This window comes from Drosophila sulfurigaster, chromosome 2R, assembly GCF_023558435.1.
Source record: "Drosophila sulfurigaster albostrigata strain 15112-1811.04 chromosome 2R, ASM2355843v2, whole genome shotgun sequence".
Taxonomy (NCBI): Eukaryota; Metazoa; Arthropoda; class Insecta; order Diptera; family Drosophilidae; genus Drosophila; species Drosophila sulfurigaster.
The window spans coordinates 30,986,644-31,007,237 of record NC_084882.1 but is presented as its reverse complement, the minus strand read 5'-3'; the positions used below and the strand labels follow the sequence as shown (position 1 = coordinate 31,007,237).

General features: G+C 36.5%; 1 protein-coding gene across 1 annotated transcript; it reads left to right on the top strand.

Annotated features, from left to right (window-relative positions):
- Positions 1-13,267: 13,267 nt before the first annotated feature.
- Positions 13,268-14,262, top strand: LOC133838093 (uncharacterized). Its single transcript, XM_062269059.1, has one exon. The coding sequence runs from the start codon at positions 13,412-13,414 to the stop codon at positions 13,820-13,822; it is 411 nt and encodes a 136-aa protein (XP_062125043.1). The 5' UTR covers positions 13,268-13,411; the 3' UTR covers positions 13,823-14,262.
- Positions 14,263-20,594: the final 6,332 nt, after the last annotated feature.

Sequence of the window (20,594 nt, the reverse complement as noted above, 5' to 3'; positions counted from 1 at the left end):
TTTATTTTCGGAAATATCTCGTGTTCGAGTTTGCGTTCCCAACACACAAAACAGTTCATAATTTGCCTGCTTCGTTCGTTCGTTCTTGCTTGCTACATTTTATTTGCTTTTAATTGGTTTTTCTTCAAGTTCAGTCTGAAGACACTTTTCACTTTCATTCGCTTGCGCCATTAAATTAATGTCCTTTTACATTCTTTTCCTTTTTTGTTGGAGCAGCAGGCAGTCTCCTCTTTTTGGTCTGAAATTAAAGTGCTTTCTTAACATTTACATAGAACATTTAACAAACATATGGCTGGCAAGTAACTTCATTTATTTTCTGTGTTGCAGAAGAGGTGGGGAAGGTGGGAGGGGGAAGGGGAGGTGGCACATTGGAAAGCAGGCCAAACTGCTTGCCAGTTGAGCGCAATATCCATAAAATGCGCAGATAACCATAAGTCCTGTTTAAGTCCCATGTTTTTGGCTCCACGGGGTGAACGGGGAGGGAAAAGGGGGGAGAGGGGCAGCGTATGTGCTGTGGCATGGGTGCGTGCAAGTGCGTCAGGGACTGCGGCAGGACATTGTTGCCACTGCCACTGCCGATGCCACAACCACGATTCAGCCTCGCTTCATCTACATAACAATAAAATAAAAGGGGCCGCTGGCTGCTGTGTTTCTATTTTTTCGCTCTCTCTTCTTTCCCACTGTGCATTAACCTAATTTTATATACATTTAATTTTATTTAATTTTAACACACACACACACACATGCATGCATACAGAGAATTTGTGTTATCAACGAGCTTTTCTTATCGAATTCCTTTTAACTACAGCGCAAAACCCAAGCACACAATTACAATTTATTTATACATTTCTATTGATTGCTTAAACTATTACGAATGCTGCTGAAATCACATTAATTTAACAATTTACTTATTTGACTCTAGTAGGTTTTTTTTTTATTTATTAGCTAAAGTTATTCGAAGTGGAACATTTGATAAACAAAATTTATTAAAATCACACGGAAACTTCAGCAATACTTATTTCCTATTTATGTATTTCCTATTTATGTATTTCACATATTTCTTAATTTCATTCATCATAATTGAATAGAAAAAGTATGTAAGAATAAAAACAGAAAAATGTAAAATACATTCATAATAAATTTGAATTCAACGATGGCGTTCATCTGATTTCACAGGATGGCCAAGAACTATCTCCTACTAAGAGAAACTTTATACTAACAAAAAAATAAAAATAATTTTCAATAGAATAGGAATGAAATTAAGTCATATATATATATTTAACACATTTCTTGCCTTGTAATTGTGAAATCCAATCGATGTATGGACTGTTGCTTTAACTAAAAAGTATTTATAATATTGGATATTCCTTCATAAAGAAATAAACAATAATATTCTTTAGGAGAGGCATATACAAGTTACCATAAAAATTGCAGAAAATCATCGAAGACAACGGTACATATAGCACTTAAATCGGACAATGATAACTATGTTAAAATCGTCGTCAAAAATCAATAAATAAACCGGTATGTTATTACCAAACAACCTAATATGTTGCTGAAGTAACATTGGTATGAGTTCCATAGGAAACTTATCATTATGGTAGATGGGAAATTTTGAATATAAGTTGAATTGAAACTTAATTTTCTTACATTTTCCATCTCAACAAACTTTCATTTATGTATTTTTGTGTGCTTCTTTTAACTGTATTGTTTGGTATGTCTAATCTAGATACTCTAGCTAATTAAATGTGCAAATCATTGAATATGCTTATTTTGTAATCTATTTATGAGGCAAAGTAAATACTTCTTAATTTAAAGTAGGCAATGACTAAAAGGAAAAGATTAAAAAAAAGAGGTGTTACTTTACTCTAATTTGTAAAGAGATATTCTGTGATATTTGATGTAAGAAGAATGAGTGGAAAAGTTGCTCTAAGATAGTTAAGCGATATATATCTGATTTAATTCCATTCTAATCAAGTCTTACACTTTAAGTTAACACGAAAAATCTCTGGCACTAATCTAGCTAAAGTTGATTTATCGGCTGCAACAAAAAAAAGTTGCTTAAAGCCCATCATTAGAAGTGCGAGTATTTCGAATACTCGAGAATTCCAAGTCGCAGCTCAGTTTGGGAAAAGGGGTGAAAAACTGTTGTCAAGTACATTTGCACGTCACTACGAGAATGCGAATTAGAGTTGAGTTGAGATGCGAATGTGAATCTCTTCCATATGTGAATACAAATGTGAATGTGAATGTGAATGTGAATCTGAATGACTATGGGCAGTCATAAAAAACAGCTTTTTCGACAATTTGTTGTGGCCATAGACGAGAATAAAAGAGGGATCCAGGGGGCAAACGGACAGTGCTAGAAATATATATATTTTTGTGTATATAACTTTGCAGTTCTACTTTGTTTTTGGGGAGCAAACCTTTCCTTCCTTTCCAGTCCTCAGTTCCCACTTCCGTCTCAGTCTCATAGACAATTTGTGCGATGCTCGTGCGCATATTTCATAACTTTTTCCATAAGCTGCCCCAAGATAAATGTGCACGAAATCTACACACAAATCGAAAGCTGCACAAAAAACTGCAAAAACAAAAAAACCGAAAAACGAAAAAACAAAACATGCCACAAAGCAACAGAAACAAAAACAACAAGAAAAAACACATTGTAGCCAATTTAGAAGCGATTTTTGAATAACTCGACTTGCGAGAACAAGATTTATACAGCAAATGTGTTAAGTTGTACATCATTTGATGGAGTTACGAGTCGGTTGCCTATTTCCTCTCCTCTCCCCCTCTCTTCTTTTCACTGGCCAACAAAATTTCCCGCACAAGGCAAAAGTTTTAGTCGTTTTTTTTTTGTATTTTTATTTTGACTCAAGCTGCTTTTATTTATGGCAATTGGATTTTTGAGTTATGTATTTACGTATTTACATTTTGGTAAGGAATTAGGCGCTTGTTTCAGTCGATTTTTATTTTCATAAAACTTTTTTTGGCAGCTCCTCACACATCTTCTAATTTAACTGCCTCTTTGGAGAGGAGACGCTGCCCAGTTTGCTTGTTGTTCTTCCACATTATGCATGAATTGGCAAAAGGATGAAATTTCAATTCTGAAATGCTGGGGTTTGATACCCTGTACAAGTTGTTGAAGACGGGAGTGATGAGACTACAATTTGAATAAGTATTTAGTATAATATCTAATCTAATCTAAAATCTTTATTTGACACCCCTCTCTCTCTCTCTCTCTTGAACTTCTTTCTATCTTTAAATTCATTTCTTTTCAAAGGGTATCTTTTTGTCCACCTCTCTTACCATATTTGTGCTTTATTTTATTGTTTCTCTTGGTCAGCGCATTATGTCCGGCTATATGATGAATTTGCATCTAAATCGAATGCTTCTGCTAAAATGGTGGCTAAGCAGGCTTTTCAGGGGGGAAGGGGGAGACAGAGGTCTTCCCCCTGGACAGAGATTCACATTAAAAGGAGTAACAGAATGTCTGAAGACATTTGCATTTGCATAATAAGCTACAACTGGACACAGCAGCTCTATCCCGGCTTAGAGACACAGTTATGCAATAGATTCCGATTTCGATTCCATTTCATTTTATTTATACGCAAATGAGCATTGTTTAAGGGGTCTTTAAATGATATTTCTGTGATTGTATTTATCGATAACTTCAAGTATTTCAATTACAATTCATTAGTAGAAAAGTTGGAAAAGGTTTTAGTATAGTACAATATAAAAATAATCAATTTTAATTTTCACTTCCGTTCACTTCTAAATATTATAATTTTATGGAACACTTATGCAAAAATAGCGATTAAGATTGATTTTGTGTTTCATCTTTTTTATTAAAAATGATAAAAAAGTTACCGAACTGGGAAACTTAAGCAAATCAGAAATAATAAACAGAAAATTAATGATGTCAGCAGCACATAATAAATATAAAGTAAATAAAGATTATATAAATTGAATCTAAGGATATACGAGAAATTTATAGTGTTTCATCTTGAAAGGAATATTTTAAGAACTTGATATGGACAACATCTGCAAACACCTTTTAATGTTAGGAAATACTTTAGGAACAGAATATTTTCAAATTGCAGTCAAAAGAATATTCAAACATTAAATTTTTTTGATAGTCCAAATAGTAAAAATTAAGAATTAAGACGGATTGTTTTGGTTTTATCTTCTAAGGAATATTTTAAGATTAAGATATGTATACTTTAAAGTAACTCTTTAAGATGTTTTCAAAGAATTTGATTATGAACTGTCCTATCTATTGGAATATTATACAACGAAAGAAATATAAGAAATGCTTACTAAATTTTTTTACATTTCAAAAAACTGAAATAATATAAAAACAATAATGACAAACCATAGTTTGAAGTAGTTATAGAAATGCAGATGGGGCTTATTGTAATTGCTAAGCATAGTGGGTAAGCCAAGTTTTATAGATAGATCCTCCTCATGATTGTGGAAATTACTTTGTTTGTGCTTGGACAAAGTTTCGAGCTTTTTTTTTTCATGCAAAAGTAATTTTCATTTATTTAAGTGGCCCAAGTTGAAGATGCAGAAATGCAGCTAGTTTGCTGATTGTTCCGGTCACTGCAGCTGCTTTAGCATTTTTGTCCCTTTACTGGGAGAGGAAGAAGGAGAAGAAGAAGGAGAAGGAGGAGGAGCAGGAGGAGGAGGAACGTCTGCAATCTACGAGTAACTTTTACATTTAAATTTTCATTAAGTATTCTGCATACGCATAAATAAACTTGAACGTGCTCGAAAGCACAGTAAATGCAACACCCACACATACACCCATACACACTCGCACACACACACACTCGACTGACATAACAATCCCTTTGTTGTGCTGCCTGGCTGGATGGTTGAATGGCTAGCTGGTTGTTGGCCTGGTCCGAGGGCTTTTGTGCTGCTGCTGCTGCTGATGCTGTTGGCAGCACATGCAGATTTTTGGCTGGCCCGAAAACAAAAACATGAGAAGTTGCAAAAATAAATTTATATTATGTTCATAAATTCATAGAGCAGGCACTCCGAAGGAGGATGGGACTTGGACTTTTGGGCTGGCTATTACAGGCAATCTGCAAACACACACCACACAGACACACAATGTCCTTTCTCTTGCTCTCTCTTTCTCTCTCTCTGTCTCTCTGTAGCCTTTGCGTTTTTGATATGCAAATTTCAACAGTGCTGCGCTCAGTTCGCGCACCAAAAATAACAGCCAATCAACTGTGGCAGAGAGGAGCACACATAACTCGACGCAATCCTTTCAACATGTTGGCCCCATGGCTGAAAGAGGCCATTAAATGGCACCAGAGACAGAGGGAGAGGCAGAGGCAACTGGGCACAGGTATTGAGGTAGAGGAAGAAGGAGGAGGAGGAGGAGAAGGAGGCTGGGTCACAGGGACTGCGGCTTGTTTGCTGTTTGCTGCTGCACAGCGACGACATGGACAACGACATGGACATGGACAACGGCAACGACAAGGACAACGAGGAGGCAGCCAGGGGAAAGAGGGAAAGTGGGAACTGGAAACGACATCGACATCGATGCCTCTCTGTGGTGTCGACAATGTCGCTTCAAAAATATTGCAGCCGCAGCACATTTCATGTCCTTGCTGGCGGCGCCGTTTGTTGTCCTTGTTGTCGTTGGCTATCCTTGCGTTGTCGGTTGCTGGACTGCGTGCATTTATAAATTATGCTCAACATGTAAAATGCCATTTTGAATATGAAATTTGATGCTTTTTTAAGCCCTGCCTCTGCCAGTCGTGTCCTGTGCGCATCCTTTCCCATTTCACATTTCCTCCATTTCCTCCATTTGTTTGTTGACTCTCTGGCACTGTGAACATTATTCAGAGTCCAAGTCATATTTTAATTACTTGCTAAACGCAGTGCACATTTTTTTGCATTTAGTCGACGAAAAATGTGCAAAAATCCAACAAACAAACAATTTGTTGTCATTTATCGTTGAGCTCTTTGCCACATTTGTACTCATTTGGCTTCGGCGACAACGTTGCAACTAAGTGAGAGGTGTGGCAAGTGTGGCAACTGCATTTCGGCCTACTTAGAGTTGTCCGAATTTAAGCCGCAAAGCAAAACAAAAAGAAAAAAAAACGAAACAAAATAGCAGCAATGAAAACGAAGAAAAAAGGTCAAAAAATCAATCGGCCACGCAACTAATTCATTTAAATCTAACAAAATCTGAGAAAATCCCTGGCAACGACCTTCGGGATTTTGAGATTTTACGAATGTCAACCGAACGCAACGCAAAGTAGCTCAACGTTGTTGCTCTTGGCCAAATGGGAACGGGTCGTCCGTCGGGGCTGCAGACAGACGGACGGACAGACGGACAGTCGCTTGGTGCTCTCTTCTATGCTGTTCTATGCTGTGCTGGGCCCTGTTAAGCTGAGCAAGCAAATCACCCGATCTCTCCTCTCCTCTCTCCACCAACCCAACATTGGCGGCGGCGGCGGCATCGCAACCCATATGAGCTTTGGCTAAAATAGTTGGCAACAGCACATTAAACAGCACCCCACACACACACATGCACACACACGCACACTCACACTCTAACTGTGTATGCGTGTAAGAGAAAATGAGCCAACAGCAAAAGTCGCAGAACTTTAGCAATTTGAAGCTAATATGTTGACAATCTCTTCTGCTTCTCGCTGCCTCTCGTCTTCATCGTTGCCTGCCACAGTGGCGCCATCTATGGTTATGTGTATTTAAGTCACTGGACAAAGCCATGCGAGGCGTGTGCTGCAATGTGAAGAGAGTGCGACAGAGAGAGAGAGAGGGAAATAGCGATGCGTCAGCTGAAATATTCTAAGCAAATTTTATAAGCAGTGCGTATGAGTAACCAAACGAAATTGAAGTTAGATATTTATAGCACAAATACTCATGCAGATACATACATATGTATATGTATATACTGAAGTTATATTAATTTATGAGTATATACATTTATTTGCAGAATTTGTTTAAATCATTTTATTTAACAAATTTGAATTTGTCAACAATGGATAGGAATTTATTTTTTTAGCTACAGGTCAATTTATACTTTTCAGTTCCAACAAATAGTGAAGAAAAGCTTTTAGTGCTTGTAGTAGAGTTTTAGAAAAGAAAAGAAAACCCTTTTGCCTTCTCTATACATATAAAATTACGTATACGCCATGCTATCAATATAGTCCAAGCCGTTTCCTTGGTATAAATGTTGTTTTCTAACAGCAACTAAATAAGCCAAAAAAATAACTTGTTTAAATAAAATTTTTTAAGATCAACTATTAAAGAAATTTAAGTTCTCTGAACAATTTAACACAAAATATATACAAATAATTCAAATATAGTTCACAATTGAATACTGAAAGTAAAATACTTAATGCGATTATTGGGGAATGAAATTTCCTAATTAAAGTTTAATAACTTTTTCTAGATTAGAATTGAATACTGAAGGTAATCTTATAAAAAAAATACCTAATGGAATTATTGTGGAATGAAATTTGCCTAATTAAAGTTCAATAACTTTTTCTAGTTTAGAATTAAATACTGAAAGTAATATTATAAAATAAAATACCAACTTAATGAGATTATTGTGGACTGAAATTTGCTTTATTAAAGTTTAATAACTTTCCCACAATGGAGCGGAGCTTAAGAAGAATATTTATAAACCTGCATTGTTTCTTTAGCATAATTATAGAAATGCTGTAGTTTTGTTAATTTACCAACCAATCAATTACAGTTCTTTCTTTTAATATTACACACTGCATATTCTTTATTTGCTATTGCTGCGCCAACAGTGATTTCTTACTGAACTTTGTGTTGCGTCTCTCGTTGACTTTGCATTCTTTTAATAACAAATTCCTGTAGGGTTTTGTGTTCATTTATGCACATGCTATATATTCCTGTATATGTTTGTTTGGGTTACAACAAGCATCTCGTGTACTCGTAAAAAGTGGATTTTACTGCTTAACTTTGGCAACATCAAATGAAGCAAATGGAAAAAGACAACAACACACACACACATAACATACGCAACGCAAGCAGACTCCGACTCACAGCTAAATAAAATAAAATGCAATTTTTTCATGGCACACGTTGCATATTCAGTGTGGCAGTGGCAGTTGCTGATGCTTTTGCCGTTGCAGTTGCACAAATCCCTTGCACAAAAGTCAGCAATCAAAACAGATTAAAATATGATTTGACAGCATGAGAAATACTATATATATGTATGTATGCAATATCCATGCGTATATATATTCATATTCATGGTGCTATATGCATATGTGGCATCCACTTACAAGTGTGGCGCCACACTCTTTCCCTCTCCCCCCTCCATCTCCCTTCTCTTGCCAGCAATCAGCTATCGCCTGATGCTCACAGACCCGATTTCATTTTGGCATTTCGTTATTGTTTCCATATTTAACTAGAGCCCCGTCGCTTCATATCGTATCTTTTTGCCAGTAAGCCTTCAATTGTTGCGTGCATTGCATTTTTATCAAAGCGCTCACACAGGCCAGAGATAGTGTCACACACCCAGCACACACACACACACACACACTTGTATAGGATTGGAACAAGTCGATTGGAGACAGAGGGAAAATGCCTATTAAAAATTTAAATCAATTTTCAATATGGATTTCGTATAACTGTATCTGTATCTGCTTCTGTATCCGCATCGGCATCTGTCGAATTGCCAAAGCGACATTGCCTGACATCTGTTATACCCTAGACTACAAGCTTCGTCAATATAGGGTAGTTCAAGTTGTTGAAGTAATTGTAAGGAAAAGGACAGTTAAAAGTGATTAGGAAACAAATCATTGAAGGGATTCAACTTAAATTTAAAACAACTTTCTTTTTGCAGTGAAAATTCTAGGAAAAGGTTCCTTTTATAGAATTTAAAATTTAACATTTAAAAGTAATTATAATCTTTAATTTGATCTGATTTTCTATAAAAATTTAATCTTGGATATATGTACATATATAAAATGAAAGTGTTAAATGAACTAACTTAATCTAATTACTTATTTCTCTAGCTCAAGTTCTTCCCTTTATTTAAATCATTAACTGAATGTCTATTTTCAATTCAAAGTATCCAACAGTCGCTCTCACTCATCTTCCCTTTACTTATTCGTAAGTTTTTCTTTTCACAGGTTTCTTACCTTATTTAAATCATAAACTAAAACTCGACTTTCAATATAGAGTATTTTACAGTCACATTCTCAAAATTTACTTACTCGTAATTTTCTTTGCCAAGTTTTTGACTTTCTTTATATTAAAAACTAAAACTCTAATTTCAATACAGAGTATTTCTCAGTCGCGCTCACTCACCTTCCCTTCAGTTACTCGTAATTTTATTTTTTGTATTTCTGCTTTTTGTGAAATATTTTATTTATTGTTCATATCGCAAGCGCTGTCAGCGCGTGTTTTTTAGTGTTATCTTGAAAATGTATTGCAATTGAAAATCGGGTTTTGTCGTGTAGCACTTTTGTATTTGTATATTTATATTTATTCTGCCAGCCCTACGCAAATCATCAACGCATCGCTCTTACAACAAAAGATTGCTCATTACAAAACGCTTTGTTGATAACACATTACAAACTCTCTCTCTCTGGATGACCTGCAATTGTTGCCCCCGAAGCTTGGTGCATTGCAAAGCTGCCGCACATTTGCACAATTAACAGTTAATAAGCGCACTTTGGGCCACATCAGCCAAAACCGTTCAAATGGCCAAAAGCGGCCGCAGAACTGGCTGAACTGACCCCAAAGCAGATTTGCTGCAATTAGCTTGGCCACAGTCAGTCCATAACTAAGCCCGCTTTCCGCTCTTCTCCCCCCTCTCTACTCCGATACACTTTGTCATATCGTCTGGGCCATAATTAAATTATCATTAACGCGTTTCGAATTGCCAAATCGGTTTAGTTGCCAAGCACTTGATGAGCTGCTGATGGGCATTGAAGGAAGCAATCTTAAACTTACCATGACTGGCAGTACTTTATAGTATCTTTTATTCTTTTCACTTTTTATATCCATTTCTGCGATTGTTGCTTTATTAACTAATCTCTTAGTTTTACAAGTCAGCTTCTTAAAGCTTTACACAAATTGTGATCTTTTTATTTGCAAGTTCTTGAAGTGAATTTAATCAGATGCAATAGAAATATCAGTGTCAAATTTCGATTTTATATTATATGGTTTTCTGTTCTTTAAGATATTTGCATTGCTATGTGTCTTTCAATAATTTTAAGAGCAGCACTTGATTACTTTGGCAAAACATTAACCAAAATATGATTCTTAATATTCTAGTAATAAATAACAATTTTTTAAAAATTCAGATTAGTGTTTGTAAACACTATATTTAAAATTGACAAAAATTATAAGTTTAAATATTATATATTGTAGAAACTATATTAATTGCTTAAGTACTCAAAGATGCATTTCTAAGAGCATGTAACAAAAGTATATAAAAATGTGTGATTTCTTAAATTCTATATTCGGGAATCCACAGTAGGTTTTAGAGATCCAAAGTGGCCTTTTTGAAAACGTGTTACTAAAGATTTACAAATATTGTAATACAATTTAATGATGTTCTTAAGAAAATCATATTTCGATATGTCATAAAAGTTGCTTTAAGTTTTATTTTATGCACTTAAATAAACAGAATTTTGCATAATAAAGTATAATTAATTACAGCGTATAATAGAAATCACAGAATGTATTAAATGTATATCTTAAAACAAATGCGTTGTGTCGCATATTCAAAGAAACTTCTACTAGAAGTTGCCTTAATGAAAGCATGTAACATTTATATAAAAATTCTTTAAGTCTTTGACAACTCACAATAAGTTTTTTAGATATGATTTATATAAGTGCGTTACTGAATACAAAAAACAATTGTGAATTTTGAAGATTCAACATTCTATTCTTCCCAATAATTTGTAAAGATTTCAAGCCACATTCATAACATTACTGGAAATTTGATGGTATGCAAAACAAGCGCCACAAAGCGGCAAGTTAATATCTTAATTACTTATAGCATTGTTAGTCCGTACTTATTTAATATCCACTTTAGCGCAATGCAATACAGATTTATATACTTTGAACTAATTTGAAACCAAAAACCGTCTAAATGAGCTCAAATCTAATGGTGTTTTACGCAACTGTACCTCTGGTGTGTGTGTGGGTGTGTGTATATATATGTGTGTGTGTGTGTGTGTGCCTTACAAATCCATTTACATTGGGGGCGCAAAAGGTGGTGCAAATGCTTAAATTCTCATTAGGCGCATTAGTCGAGCTGACCGTGCCCCGAGCCTCAGACACCTGCCACAAACCCTGCCCCACAATGCGTTGCACAAACCGCGCCTAAATTCAATAATAATAATTGATTGCTTATTACAAATACAACAACGATAACAACAACAACGCATTGGAGCACATTGCATATGTGACTCGAAATTTATATGCTTCATGTGGCGAGAGGCAGCTCGCTGGGGGGTTTGGGTTGATGCCACATTTCGGCCATTTGCTAATATTTACGCATTAGTTATTTGCGTGGCATGTTAAGGGGGCATGAAGGGGTTCTGTTGCATGTGGCATAAGCATGCCTAAGTCCAGCTGTAAATGCCCCATGCACCTGGTGGCAACAACAACAACAACGAGAACAACAACGATGTCAGTTTTGGGAGGCTGCATTAAATTTTAATGTTTTCATTTCGGTTTTGTGCAAACACACACAAATTTTAATTATTTACTTAATAATTATGCGAAATCACGAATTGCATTAAAATCACTTTGTAATGCTGATTTGACCAATTCTTTCCCCCTTCCCCCTTCCCATGCCTCGCTTTATATCAGCATTTACATTGCGCTCATTATTTTGATTTTGGTTTCCATCAGCAATTTCTAATTATGTTTTGTCCCCCAGGGAACCTCGCAACATACATAAATATTATTTGAAACTTCTCAAACGCCGTCATCTTGCAACTTGTATTTATCGTTTCCAATTAATTTGCTGGGAATTTCCAGCTGTACCGATAAGACGCCTATAAAAGCTTAAGTAGAAGTCGTCCATAGTTTTAGTAAAGTTTGAGACTTTGTTGTGACTTCAAGAACTTGCAAGATATGCTTTCGAAATCGTTTACAAAACTCGCGTGGCTTTTGTTTCTAATGAGTTTCTGCTCTGTGACGTCGGCAACTGGTTACAACTGTGTGCACAGAGTTGTGGAGATCAACGTGGATCCTTATGCTGTTGCCCTGGTCGGTCTCTTTGCCTGTCTGATTGTGCTCTTTATCAGTTTGGTTAATTATTGCAAACACCACCGTCAGAAGCGTGAAATGCGCGAGTTGATCGCTAATTTAGTCAATTTACCCAATACGGATGTGTTGTTTATGCCACATTCACAGCAAGGACCACCGCCAAAGTACACACCACGCTCGGATCCTGACAACAAGTCAACGCATCAAGAGTGACCAAAATTACGCATACGCACTGTATGAAGTTATTGACATACAAAGTACAAATTTGTGTAAGCAAAATTAAAACTAGTGGCGAGTGGATGTGCTTCTAAGTATTCTATGGAAAAAAGAAGAAATAATTTTGAAATATAGTTCTGAAAAAGAAGAAATAATTTTGTAATATAATTCTGCAAAAGCAGATTCAACGCACTTCTTGTAGCATTCCTTAGAAAGACTATTTAAGTAGTTAAGGAAACAGTGATTTAAAAACAATTTTTTGCACTATATCAAAGCTGTAATTGGCTGTTGTTTAGATTGACTTTTGCAGTTACGAAAAAATGTGATTGTAATAAAAATATTCATAAATATAGCTTAGTCCTTTAGTAAACACTTATTGCCTAGAAGCAACATTGTCGTTGCCATAATAAAAGCTGAGTTGTAATTGTATTGTTTCATTTCTTTCTTTTTTAAATATTTTTTTTTTTTAGTTTACATGTGTTTGTTCTGTATATCACCATTCTCAAAGAGTCGTATAGTGTTAGTAGTATTTTTAATTCCTCCAAAAAACTGTTGACTCACTACAATCGAATTTGCTACTAAAAGCGATAACCTAATTTCCATTTTTTATGTGATGCTTTGTCAATATATTGCTGGAATTTATAAACTAGTAATCGGTAAGACTTCCATACACATAGCATCCATTGTAATTATGAAATGATGCTGGATAAAATATTTCAAATATTTACAAATACATAAAAAATACAGATAAAAATATCTACTGCTTGAAATTTACTTCAATCTCAAATCTCGAAACTAGCCTTGACTTACTCAATCTACAACTTTGACTTTCGGCACATTCTTTACCCAAATTTGTCGACTCTTATTGATATCAGTTGTGGTTGTTGTGGCCTTGAGAGTCTTTTAGTATATCTTGACAACAACTTTAACTAATATTATGCTGTTTTATCTGGTGATTTCGCTGGTGCTGGGTGAATTGTTGCGTCCAGCCATGAGTCAAGTGAACTGCGTCGAGATGACGACTCAACTAGTGCCTCACAAGAACTGTGGCAAGTTCAGTGCGAATGGATGTTGTGCCAAAGGCTGTGTGCGGAATGCTCGTGGCCGTTGTGTTGTCGAGGATTGCATTGGCAGCTGGACCGGATGGCTGCGGCGACCTGTGACGATGTCCTGTTACTTTCATTGGTTTCTGCTCATCTTTGCCGCCTTCATAATTGTGCTAATGCTAACGCTGATCACCTGCAATGTGGCATACGAGTTGCGCAAATGGCTGCGGAAGCGGCAACAAGCATCGACGCGATACTTGCACCTCAGTCGCAGTAGCTGCCAGAGTAGCAGTGTTGTCTGATGAGTAGAGTTAATGGGGAAGTGGAGAAGGATCTCGAAATTAAATGTGAAGAGAGAGGGACACAAAGAAAATCATGTTGTTCCTTTGGCTGCTGTGTGTTAATGCACATGCGTGTGGCATAAAAACTGTGCGGGATTTGGCATAATCTACAATACATTAGCGGTAGCTTTGCTCTGGCTTTCAATTCAATTCGTTGGGTATCTGTACGAAATCCATGTAAATTACGATTTGGCACCTTGCTTGCCGCTGCCTGCTGCTGTTGTTGCTGCTGCTCGACGACGTCGTCGAGCGATGCCAAAGTCTCAGAATCCCATTACATAGTAGTTAAAACCTGATTAGGAAATACTTGCGGCTGCTTTCAGCTTGCCACACACCCAACACACACACACACACATGAGAGCTTGGTTAAAAAGAAATAACAATAAATGGGACATGTGAAATGGTTGCTTAGCTTCTTCTCTTGGGTTGGCCCGAAAAACGAAAAGCGAAAAGCGAACAAAAAAATGGGAAATTCGCAACAACTCAAAGTCAAAGGTGCAATAACCCAAAGGAACATAAAAGCAAATGGCTGCGGGTTGTCTCTATACTATATACAATATAAGAGTGTATATATATGAATATGTGTATGTGTAGTGCTTGGGTATGGAATTCTGCTATTGTGGTAAAGATAACGCCAACCCACACACACACTTGCACACTCACACACACACACATTCTGGAACGCAGTCAGCCATGCAGTCAAAGCCAAACCGCGCAGAAAATGAAATGGAAAATATTGCGACGAGAAGCAGCGAAATAAAAAAGAAATAAACGAGGCAAAAAGGAAAAGCTTCGCCAAAAGGTTTCTTCTCTCTCCCTCCACACATACACACTATATATATATTATAGTGTGTGTGTGTGAGTGCCTGGTAGCAGATTTAGAGGTTGCTTATGTGTGATTTAGTATAGCACGCGCGAATATGGCGGCGATAATTCTTTAAAAATTGGAAATTGTTTTCCAATCGATTTCGCATTTAGCCAAAAAGCACTCGACACACTCACACACACACACACACACAGATAGACAGTAGTCAACTGCAAGCAGAAAATGTCTTTTAGAGTTACCCCCCCACACACACACACACACACATACGTTCATCTGTGTGTGTGTGTTGGTTGGGTTTATTTATCGTAAAACATTTTTATAAAAATGTATACACAATATGAAAAAGAATTTGTTATTTTTCACCTGGTTGCAGCTTTGAAAAGGATTTGGTAGCTGAAATCATGGATTTGGATTTTTAGCTCTTCAATATTTTTTTCTGTTTCTGGTTTGAAGGTGAAAAGCGAATGCTTGATAACTGCAAAATAATAAGGCGGCAGCTCAAAGAGCGAATTAAGCATTAGAAATGCAAAATGAAGTGATTGAAATTGACTTGTTTTAATGGTGAGTTAAATGAAATTTAAATAAAATGGTTTTTAACAGGAGTTAATGAAATAATGCTAGAGTATTTTGTGGAAAAGTCAGAGATTAAAGTTAAGCTATTGTAATGATGAGTAAATACAAATTTATAAAAGGGGTTAATAAAATATTATTAATAGAAAATATATCACTTTTCTTGAAACAAGTTGTTTGTATTAAAGGAAAATTAAGTAAGTAAAGCTAAGTTATTTTTATACTAAGATAATAAGATTTTAAATACCATATTTTATATAGGAGATTACAAAAATCTTTGATTTTTTGCTTAGATGATTTTTGTTGTATTAATATTTGATTATGTATAAATGAGAACATGTTTTATTCATTGTAATTCCATTGGATATCAATTTAAAATAGTGTAAAATAATATAATAAACAATTAGTTTAGAAATATCATTGATTACTTAAAACAATAATAATTTTGAATTATATTTCAGATATTTTTTTTTTAGAAAAATTGTTATAATTTTTAATTTATGAGTCTAACTTGAACATCTTTCTTACTTAACGACCTTTTCTATACAATTAAATAACAAATGAATTAAAGAATGAAATCTTTAAACCATAATAAACAAAATTTTGGATCGTAAAAAGTTTTTCCAAAGAAAATCAAATCACTACTAGAAATGAAAGTAATTGAGTATTTGGTAAACCAGTCAATTAAAACCGTTCACGTGACATTTCTGGAACATCCCGCCGAGTAGTTTTGTGTTATAATTTAATCGGAAGGACTTGCCATCGATTACATAAACTTGTGTGTTGGGGTTCGAATGCTGCAGGCACTGCATTCATTTGGCCAATCCAATTTACATTCTCTACGCTCATTCATTCAAGTTTATATAAAAGCGATTTTCGCTTTTCGGGTGAGATGAAGGGGAAGGAAGGAAGGAATGAAGGCGGGAAGAAGAAACAACCAGCCGATAGTGTGGCTCATTGTGTGTGGTTTACAATGACTACAATGGGCAACAAAAGGTTAGATAGATACTCGCAAGCACACACACACACAGTCAAGGGGCGTGTTTGGGATTCGTTGCGGTGCAAAGGAGGCAGAGGAGGGGGGGGGGCACAACAAAGCAGTGTCGAGCAGGGTAAGCGGCGGGGCAAAGCACGCAGATTGTTGGAGTGGGCGAGTCGTGACATATTTTATTTGCACAATGACAATGCGAGTTACTCGGCAGACGACGACGACGACGACGACTACACACCCGCCATTACGCAAACACACCCCAGCACACACACACAGACACAACGTCGCACACTCGTAGATGGTTGGGTGGGGAGGAGGGATTGTTTAACACAAACAGCAGCGCACAAAGTAGTAAAATAAGTGCAAAGGATAATGCGAATTGAAATGACAAAACCCAGAATAATCATTGGCTCCACACTCAGCATTTAGATGGGAAGACAAAAGAGATGGAGAGAGTGAAAAAGAGACAAAGATAGAGAGTGAGAAGTTGGTCTTGTTACGCTTGTTTTCTAATGATTTTTATTTATGCCTTTTAAGTAAATTAAAATTTACTCATTTCGCTCGTCCTTGCACATGACAATATTGTCAATTTTATTTGCCGCCATTTTTATTGCAATTCCTTTTGACTTAGTCCCTGCTTTAGCCCCCCGCGCACAACTCGTAAAATATTTTTATGTATTTTTTATTTACCCAACGTTGAGGCCATGCCATGCCATGCATGACCTCAATATAGCATGCCAAGTGGCCAAGAGGATGCCAAGCAAAACGAGCCAATGCAATTGCTCGAGGCCACACAGAGGTAACACCGAGTGGAGAGTGTGGAGTGGAGAGCGGAGAGCGGAGACTAAGATGCCTGCTACTCGTAACATGCTTTTAATGTGCGCCATTTTATTTGCCACAAAACCGACACACGGCACCATTAAAAAGCCATAAGCGCTGAGCCTCCCAAGCTTCGAGCTTCTGCTTCCGGGCTGGACTCGCGCTTAGACGTTATTAGAACTTTGCCTCCATCTCGCTCACTCGCTCTCTCGCTCTCTCTGTCTCTTTCTATTGCTGTTGGGGCTCGCTTTTGGTCATAAATTGTGTGCGCGGCTGCATTTTGATTACAATTTTTATGATTTTTAGGTCAAAATTTGCCAACATAAAATGGCCAAAAGTAAATTTGAAATAAATAAACTTGGCCTCCGCCTCACAATAGCAACAAAATGGTGTCGTGTTTTATGTGCGCCCTTTTGGCCATAAAAAACGCTCCCAAATACACATACACACATATGTTTGTGTATATGTGGTTGTCCGGTTTGCTTGGGTCTTTTGTTTAGGCAATAACATTTAGAGTTTGGTTTCTTTATTGGCATCATTTTTATATGCCGCTCTTTCTCTCTGTCTAAGTTGCGAATTATTTTGGCTTTTGGCTCATATTTCATTTGCATTTAATGAGCCCTAAAACTGCTGCAGCAATGGCTCGTAAAAAAGAGTGTTGCAAATTGAAATATTCAGCTGTCCAAGTCTCATTAGATGGGCAACTTTGTAATGACTTTAGCTAAGCAGGTGTCATACATTTAACCAGGCCTACGAAACTGCTCAAAGCTGGCAAGAAGAAAGCTCCCCAAACTGTGCCTGCCAAGAGATAAGAGCACCAAAGATTTATTGCCAACGCAATGAGTTAAGAAAGACAAGTACAGGCAAGGCACAGCAACAACAACAGCAACAACAACGGCAGCAACAACAACAGACAAATCATGATGACGATGACGAGTTTCTGTGTACAACACAATGGGAAACAACTGGGAATAATAATGATGAAGCTGCCGCACACTGACAAACTAAATGATGGAGAATGATGCCAAACGAGTCGAAGCTGAAGCTGACGTTCAAGATGCTGCTGCCTGGTTGCTGCCTTTGCCTGACTGCTTCACTGATTGCTCCCGAAAACATCTTGGGAATGGGACACGAGCCACGAGCTGGAGCTGGAAGGTTGGCAGGCAAATAAGTAATGGCTGACAGCAGAGCGTTGCTTTTGTTGTTGTTCGTGTTGTTGCTGTGCGTGTTTTTGTCTTAAGAATATTTCAAGATGGCGCAGCTTTCGCAGAGACATACGCATGTACATAAGTTTTGCATACATACACATGTTCATGCAATGACACTGGCTGAAGCAGGCTTATGATTAATCGTGTTAATGCTAAGCCAGTGTTAAATTGATGTGAAAAGGAAGAATGGCGGACAAACGAGTTATAAAATTGAATAACAGGAAATGTAAGATCTTTACTTGAAATAAATTAAGGTCGGAGTTTTTAGAGTTAAAAATAAGTTTATCATCTTTGAATTCTCATATCAATAATGAAATCTATGCAAGCAATTATTAGTCGATTATAATATGTATGTATAAATATAAATTTTATATCTTTAGGTTCGTTTGTCTATATTATAATCCACAAGCCAATATTTGATTATGAAATATGTGAAAATATTATTTAATTAGTTATTGTTAATCTCTTATGAATGATTAGAGATAGCATTAATTTTATTTAGCGTACCTCTAATCTTTCGTAAGAGATCAACAATAATTAATCAAATATTATTCTAACATATTCTTAACATTAAATTAGCATTATTATTTTTTAATAGATTAACAACAATAAAAGTTATCAAATAATTGAAGCTTTGTGATATTCATTAGGTATGAAACCATTTTTGTAGACTCCAACTCTTTGCTTTAACTCTCTTTAGGCTCTGCGATTAATCTAACATTTAGCAGCTCGTGTCATTTGCTCTACATAAGAAAACACTCGCGGGAATTCATTGTAAATATGTTTGCGTGTATTTTGCGCTGAAATGCTGCTGATTTTAATTGAAGCTCATATATATGGCTCGTTGCGCCAGGCTGAGCATGATTAACAATAATTAGACTTGGCATTAATTACGCCAAAAAGTTAATTACGCATTGCCCCAAAGAATAATGTCATTCGTGTTGTGTGCTCGAGTGTCGAGCTAGTGATAAGGTTAGCTATAGTAGTTGTAGTTGTAGTTGCTTTAACTATAGCAAACTTTTGGAATTGTATATGATAGCTGACTCTCTGTGATTTCCCCTCTGTTTCCTCATTGTGACATGCTTCGTTTGACTGTTTAGTCAAGCAATTTAATTGCTAATTTCAACGCATAGCAATTGGCAATTGGGAGGCCGTGACCAAGAGCAAGAGCAAAGCACGAAGGCACTAATAAAGTCGCTTAAACAGCGAGGGGGCAACTTATTAACCCTTTGACACCCACACGGCGCACACAAAAGCTGAGCAGCAGCGGCCGCAATAAAATCAATCTTATTAAAACATTAACAGCGGGCAGAGAGGAAGGGAAATAAAATAAATCAAATGGTGTCTCTTCCCTTCGTGCCTACCCATTGAACGTCGCTTAACGCAGCGGGGGGATTCTTCTTCTTCTCCGCTTTCGGCTGGCACTTTATTAGCCTGCCTTCAATCAGCAGCAAGCGGCAAGTGAACGGCAGCCAGCATATGAAATTCAAATTTGATGTTCCTTCTTTCACCCTTAGACATGGTCAGGGCCAAGTAAGCTGGCAAGCAAGCAACCCCCCATGGCTGACAATGGCATTTCGTGAAAATTTTGCATAGAAAGCAGACAGCAGGCAGAATGAATTCGAGGGGGGAAGCAGAAGGAAGAAGGAAGCATGTCCTTTTATTATTATTTTTATTGTGCGGTGATTTTCTGCTACCCCGCGTACAACCAACATTTGGGGGGGGGGGGGCAGGGGTTGACACTTTCGACGTGGTGGGGTGCATATAAATACGACATAATTTCATTGTAATGAATAAATTGATGGATGGATACTTTTTCGCACCACCTTCGTTTCGACAGGCAGCAGCCCATTAAACCGCAATGATTGTAGTACTATGAGCCCAAAAAGTCGTCTCCAGGGTCCAGTTTCTAAGTGAGCCTGTGGCCTATTAATAAACGTTAGCAGGTTCTTTTGGCATAAATAACAATTTGATTTTTTAATTTTGCATTTTTGAAAACGCATTTATTATTATTCTGAGCAAATAAATTTCGAAACATATTTTTCTTTTTCCATAATTTTTATTGTTCTTTTTTTATGTTTTTGTTTTTGCGTTTGATTCAATTTCTATAACTAATAATGTTAAGTGTACAATTATTAAATATATATATATATTTATATTTACTTTATTTTTTAATTTTGATGGTTTTTCTTTTCGTTTTTATTTTTAAGTAGTTTCGCAACTTGTTGTTCATTTATTATTCTGTTCTGGTTGTTTATACGACTAGACAACTCCTTAAAAACTGAACTACAATCTTTGATATATTTTGTTTACAATACA